Consider the following 6338-nt stretch of genomic DNA (forward strand, 5'->3'; position numbering starts at 1 on the left):
TTACACAACACACACACAAACACACGCGCGCCCGGGCTTGCACAATACACACACACACACACACACACTGCCGGGCTTGGATAAGCAAGAAGGCAGCAGATTGGGAAAAAGAAATAGCATAGTGAGAATAAATTACCCCAATTCAGTCAAAATTTAAGGCCCAGAGTATTACCAGACATTACTAGACATTCTTTTTTTGATTAAAAGAATACTCCTTTTACATATACCAAGTGTGCTGGCATTTAAAAGGCAGCCCAGCATAAGTTGGTGCACTTGTGAGAGTCAGCACTTGCGACTATATCCTTCTGGGCAGTTGGAGTTCCTGTCCAACCAGTATCCTGAAGTTTGAGGTGACTACTTAGGCTCTTAACATAAAATGTGTGAGGGGGGTGGTGGGGGTATAGGGAGGTGTAGAGGAGAAGAAGGGATAGAACCACCACTCTAGAGTGGCAACAAGGAAGCAGATTTGGACTTAATATGACAATCTGAATAATCCCTTAAAATAGAATTATCAGGAGACAGACCTCCCTAGGATGGAAGAATGCTTCATGGGTGGTGGGCAGAAAGGAGCTATATATCAGATAAGAAGAACCAGATGTCTTTAAAAGTCCCATCCAGCTCTAATGCTGCATAACTATACTTATGCTCCAACAGGACAGTTCTTAAAATAGAAGGCAAGAGATGAGATTTCAAGTACTGATTCTGTGGTGCTGAATGACTTCGGGCCAGGCATTTAATCTTTACCTCCCTTATGTACACAAGTGATTTCACAACTTTTTGCAAAAACAGTACTGTAAAAATAGTTTGTTTATTGGCTAAAAAGAACACTGTATTTGAAAAATACCTTCCTCACAGGTTTTCTGCACATATAATCTGCACACTTCACTTTATTCATCTACATAACAGAAACATTGCAAATGAGAAAACAGAAAAATGTATGGCTTTTTGCACACTTAATATAACAATATAAACAGAACAACCAATCTCTCATTCTGGTGACTCTGAGAAGGCAGTGGAGCCGTTCACTTTGAAACTTTTCACTTCTAATATCACTCCAACTAGTGGGGGAAATTGGGTGGATGTCTAAGGCTTCTTGGTCATCTGATTCTTCAGGGACAGGAATTCAAGCCAGCTTAAAATGTTTCAAATAACTGTGAACATTCCATGGTGATACTCCCAAAAGAAGGCTCAGAGGTAGCAAAGTAATCTGTCCCCATTGTCTTTCTAAACGCAATGGCTTCATTTACATTTGTGAACCTGCTGGGGATCCACTACCCACCTTCCACAGATCCTGCACTGAATGCACAGCAACTGTGTACCCTGCTGTGTATACAAAGTTTCTTCCAGTCCAATGGACTAATCTCTAGTTGGCAGTGCCCTGAGAGTGGACTATGGAGATGGAATGTCCCTTACAGAGGCTTGTCCACAAGAAGCATGTTACTGCCCCCATTGGTCCTATTGGTTGGCCAGGCTTCACAGGCTCCTACTCTTATTCAGCAAGTTTCACATTCTTCTTTTCTCTTCTTAAATTATATTCTTCAAAGACCTCCATGTGTGCCAACTGGCTGCAACTCAAGCATTAAGTGTTTACTCTTGCATCGCCCAAAGCCTCTGCAAACCTCAGTTTCCTTCTATTTTTAGTATCACCCATTGTAGAGCTGGAAACACAAAACCTTAAATTCTAAGTCTTACCCTCAGTAAGTGAAGAACACTTTATTTTAGGTGGGCATCAGATATGCCTATAAGGGTACCAGACATTTTTAGGCAGCCATGATCCTGTCCAGTCATAAGTGTTGATTCTGAATTAGCTTGCTGGAAAGATCCAGCTAGTCCAACACCATTGCCACTGCACCAAACAGCGTGAGACTGTCTTCTTTGGGACATCTCTAGAGCCTGTGGGAAATGCTCTGGAACATGCTCCTTGATGGCAAAGCACCAATATTTGAAAGCAACTGAAAGATGTGTGGAGGCAAGTCTGGTGAATACACCGATAGTACCATCTTGGACTCCAGATGAGGGATAGCAATGAGCCTGAGCTCTGTCAGACGGTTGAAGGTCATCACTTGGGAAGCATTTTAGTTACACCGAAGCAGTTACACCCGGTCTTATCACTAACAGGCCTGCTCTAAAGGACAACCTTTCATTTAAGTACCAGACAGTGCTTTACATAATCATATTGCATAAAATAGCTAAAAACTAGAATGCTTTCTTGGGTGAAATATCTTTTATGTACTTGCTAAACAAAGTGCCTCAAGGAGAAGTTTACAAGCAAGGAGTTCCCATCAGTCTCTTACCTGAGTGTGAAGACTATATAACAAATACATATGAGGACACAATAAGTACACAGGCCTTCCCTCTTACAAAACAGGAATGAGGCTAAGACTAGGTGCTATGCCCTGATTACCTCTCCTGGTCCTTTCTAAATTCTGTAATAAATCCAGGAAACAGGCCAGCCAGCTATGAGAAGTCAGACCCAAAAAATTATTTCCAGATTAGCAAATCTAAGAGTTCCAGTAAAATCCTTTGTTCAAGTTAGAAGATCAACTGAAGAACTGGAAGACTAATAGGTCTGGTCCTCTGATTAGGGATGGAATATGGCACCACTACCCTGACCCAGAAGTCTCAGCAGGGTAGTTAACATTGTGAGTCAAAAGGCACTTCTAGTCCAGCTAAATATGTAGAAAGCAGTTTTCTGCTTTTAAAACAGAACTAAGCAGAGCACTGGCAAGTTTAAGACATTTAGCCCCAGGTCAGTTCTGTGGGGCAGGAGCACTCTGGTCCCTGCTTTCACAATCAGGCCCTTATCCACCTCACTCACTTTTCTGGCATTCTTCTGGCACTGCAAGCTATAGCTTGCTGCATTTTCATGATGTAGTTTAAGTAGCCTACTTGCTCCATTTCTGTCAGGTGGGGGCATAATAAAGCTACTGAGATGGTTCAACCAGACTGATCTTGAGACCCTGGTACACAGAAACTGCTGAGGCAGGGGACTGTGGTTTCAAGAAGTTTCAGTGCTCACAGGATCACTCAAACCTCATAGGTACAAGTCCTTGTGGTTAGGCCATTTGCTGGAACAAAGCAGTGGTTTGGAATTTCAGGAAGTCACGTGGACGTTTCATGTGGACTTAGGCTAATCCTGCATTAGGACATTCACTTAGGTAAAAACAAAGACATTCCTGGAGATCTTTAGTTGAAGGATCAATTTTATATATGCTCTTGGGAGGTAGGAAAGGAGAAGGAAAAAGCATGGGGCATGGGAGTGGCTGATGAGAGAACCTAATTTCATCACTTCCTCTAGGGTGTTGTTCAAACTTTTTTTTTTTTTTAAACTAGAACTCCAAATAGGCAATTATTGCTAACATTGACTTTCCTTTTGTATGTACATTTGAGATAAAACATACTTGGAGCATTAGTTTCAATCTTGTTTTGATAATTCCCCTTTAGCATGAGCAGAGGCTGCTCTGTTCACATCTAGGGATAAAGTCAAAAGCTAGAATTCTGTAGCCCTAAAAAAGGGTAGGTTTAGCTGTAAGAAATTTCTTACAGTTTAGTTAGGGCTCCTTAATGCAAAGCATGGGGAACTTACAAAATCTATGGAAGGGGAGGGAGATGCAGGCTTGGAAGTAGGCCTCAAAAATGAAGATCTCCCACTTTATTGGTATCAAAATTACTGGGAGAATTTGAGACATGTATACTGCCAGAATCTCCCACCTCCAAAGTCCTAAGCAGCTGGAGGTGCAAAGTCATATTGGGAGGTAAGAAGGTAGGACAGAATGGATTCTGAAACAAAAAGATGAAGCAAACAAAAGCAAAAATAAAGAGACCTAGGAAAATATGGGTGGAAGTTAGGAGAAGCAAGAAAGGAAGTACAAAAAAAAACATGTTATGAGCAGGATGGCATAGTAGTGGCCAGGTGTCCCACGGCATATGAGCTCAGTTAAAAACCAGCAAGTTGGCACAAGGCTTTTTGTACCTTGGCTTTTCCTGGAGTCTCTGCTTCCAGAACCCCAAGGTGCCAAACAAAATTTTCAAAAAATTCCAGATTAGGAAGGTCAAATGGGCCAACATACAAGACTTGGTACACAGGAAGTGGCCAGGCATAGCCTCTGTAGCACCTGATTTCTGTGGATGTGGTAGCTTGGGGGTGGGTCTCAAGATCAATCCAGACTGGTCCTAGCAGCCCCAAACAAGGAGTTGAGCTCCCTGGGCAGTGAATTCATCCTGGAGAGAATGACTTCAGTCTGGTCAATGTCTGCGCTGGCGTTTTGCAATCTCCTCTCGGATACGCAGCTTGAGGGCTTCTCGCATGGGTGGATCCAGAGGTGTGTGTGCAGATACCTCCTCACTCACCCTTCCTGGATCATCATCCTACGTGGAGGAAGAGTCAGGAAGCTCAGGGACCAGCCTTTTCTGGAAAGTGACCTGCCATGTCCCTGAACAATATTCTCACAGAACTCTATTTGACTCATGGCTTCTTGACAGTCAGTGACTGTCATTTCCCAGGTGTCCCCTGAAACTGTGATTTTCAACTGGGGGCCACATGCCCTCCCTACTACCCACTGAGAATCACTGTGACAGGTGGGAGCTATGCTCAAAAACGTTGCCCAGTCGTCGATACTCCCACGTGGAGCAGACACTTCCCACTGGCCCTGCCCTGAAGAAATTGGCTCAAGATCTGGCAGAAGTTTCTACCATGGCCAGGACCTTCAGGCTGCAGCTATTTCTGTAAGGCATACCTGATACACGATAACTGATGTGACCTCTCCGCTGTCTGTCTCATATTCTAAGCAGAAGAGCTGATGGCCAGAAGGCTCTGGCTCGGAGCCGCCACTACAGCTGCTTTCACCGGACTCCTCACAGTCTGGGTTGCTTGGGTGAGTAGAGCCATCTGGAAAGATGAACCAGAGTGAGAGGGAAGAGGAGAAGGCCACTGGAGTTTCTGTCCACAGAGATAACACAGGAAAACATACTGTAAAGAAATCTCAAAACTTTTATCCATCCTGTGAATGTGTTTATGTGTTAAGTGTGTTATTTACCTCTGTGGCCCTGTTTCAAGGCTAGCACAGTCCCAGCACACAGTAAGTACACAATGCACATTTTTCTAGTTAATAGTGGTGGAAGGTTGTGGAGAGAGGTAAAGAGTTCTGCCTGTGTTCAGATTCAGGTTCTACGACTTACTAGCTATACCATCTTGGGCAAATGGCTTAATGTCTCTGAGCCTGTTTCTTGACTGTGCAACAGAAAAGATAAGAGTTCCTATCTATGAGTGAATTTGTATATAATGACTAATGTATATACAAACTAAAAGCACTTTAACGGTCAACCTATTTAGCATCATATATTATCTACTGTGATCTCTAGGCCGAAGGAAAGCTTGGGCTTCAATCCACAACTATGTCCTGGGTGCCTATAGCCATACCAGGTTTTCTCTCTGCTGATGGTGAGAATATGTAAAATACAATGGTGGAGCACACCAACAGCTTCTTGCCGGCCCTCAGACATGTCCTGTAATAGTGATGTTTACACTGGGCATGAGCCCTCCCAGTCGTGTGGGAGAAGCACTGAGCGGAGGTTGGGGAACGCCGAGATGGAGGTTCCAAGAAGGGATGAGATGAATTGAGTCTTGGGGGGATAGAGAGTGGTTCTTTCCATACAAAGGGGTTACGCTGAGGCAGGCCCATGCCGGAAGGAGGCGCCGGCTCGAGGAGGATGGTGGGGCGGGAAGCCTCACCTCGGTGTCGCGGTAGGTACACCTGCAGGTCGGGCTTGCGGGGCCGCGTCGGCGCCGGTGTGTGCCGCCTCCTCACTTTCTCCTTCGCCGCTTGCTTCACCTTCTTGTCGTAGTCGTCCCTGCGGGGAGCCGAGCGGGAGTGAGGGACCGCCGGGCTAGACCAGACCCAGGGTGGCGGCGGCGGCGCGGGGCGGGGCGGTACCGGGCCAGCTGGTTCCGTCGGATGTGGTGCACGAAGCCGTGGCTCATGTCCAGCCGCCCGCCAGGCTTACAGCAGAGCCCTGGCCCGGAATCCCGTGTCGCTGCCATCTGAAGCCAGTAAGCAGAGCCGCCGCCGCGTCAGTGGCCCCAACGGCCACCCTCCAGGCCCGAGAGGTCTGTTCTGGCCCTAGTTCGACTTCCGGCCCCGCGTCCTGACGTCATTCGCCGTAAGGGCGGGGGCGGGACCGGCCCCGCGTCTCTACACTTAGTTCCTGGGGCGGAGCAAGGAAGTGGAGGAGCCGTCGCAGTTCCGCTTTCGGGGGCTGACGTCCGCGTGCCTGTAGGTGTGTGCGCGCGTGCATGCCCTTATCTGCAAAAAACATGGACTTAAAACAAACAAACAAAC

At 46.2% G+C, this 6338-nt stretch overlaps 1 protein-coding gene across 2 annotated transcripts; it reads right to left on the reverse strand.

The window, feature by feature from the left end:
* Positions 1-795: 795 nt before the first annotated feature.
* Positions 796-6111, reverse strand: LOC101624665 (chromosome unknown open reading frame, human C2orf68). 2 transcript variants are annotated; one of them, XM_004691596.2, is made up of 4 exons: positions 5934-6111; positions 5732-5850; positions 4737-4888; positions 796-4368 (listed from the first exon to the last, which is right to left on the reverse strand). In XM_004691596.2, exons 1-4 carry the CDS (start codon positions 6038-6040, stop codon positions 4246-4248), a joined length of 501 nt encoding a protein of 166 aa, XP_004691653.1. In that variant the 5' UTR covers positions 6041-6111; the 3' UTR covers positions 796-4245. The 2 variants fall into 2 exon arrangements, with proteins under 2 accessions (XP_004691653.1, XP_012586894.1); XM_012731440.1 differs by lacking the exons at positions 796-4368; positions 4737-4888 and having other exon boundaries at positions 5248-5850.
* Positions 6112-6338: the final 227 nt, after the last annotated feature.

This window comes from Condylura cristata, unplaced genomic scaffold (genome assembly GCF_000260355.1).
Source record: "Condylura cristata isolate star-nosed mole 26May11 unplaced genomic scaffold, ConCri1.0 scaffold00031, whole genome shotgun sequence".
NCBI lineage: Eukaryota > Metazoa > Chordata > Mammalia > Eulipotyphla > Talpidae > Condylura > Condylura cristata.

Bases quoted from the DNA above. Each gene is read 5' to 3' on its own strand.
- LOC101624665 (XM_012731440.1), bottom strand. From the start codon at position 6,040: ATGGCAGCGACACGGGATTCCGGGCCAGGGCTCTGCTGTAAGCCTGGC. The intron at 5,851-5,933 runs GTACCGCCCCGC...GGCTCCCCGCAG, and splicing joins CGACGGAACCAGCTGGCCCG to GGACGACTACGACAAGAAGG.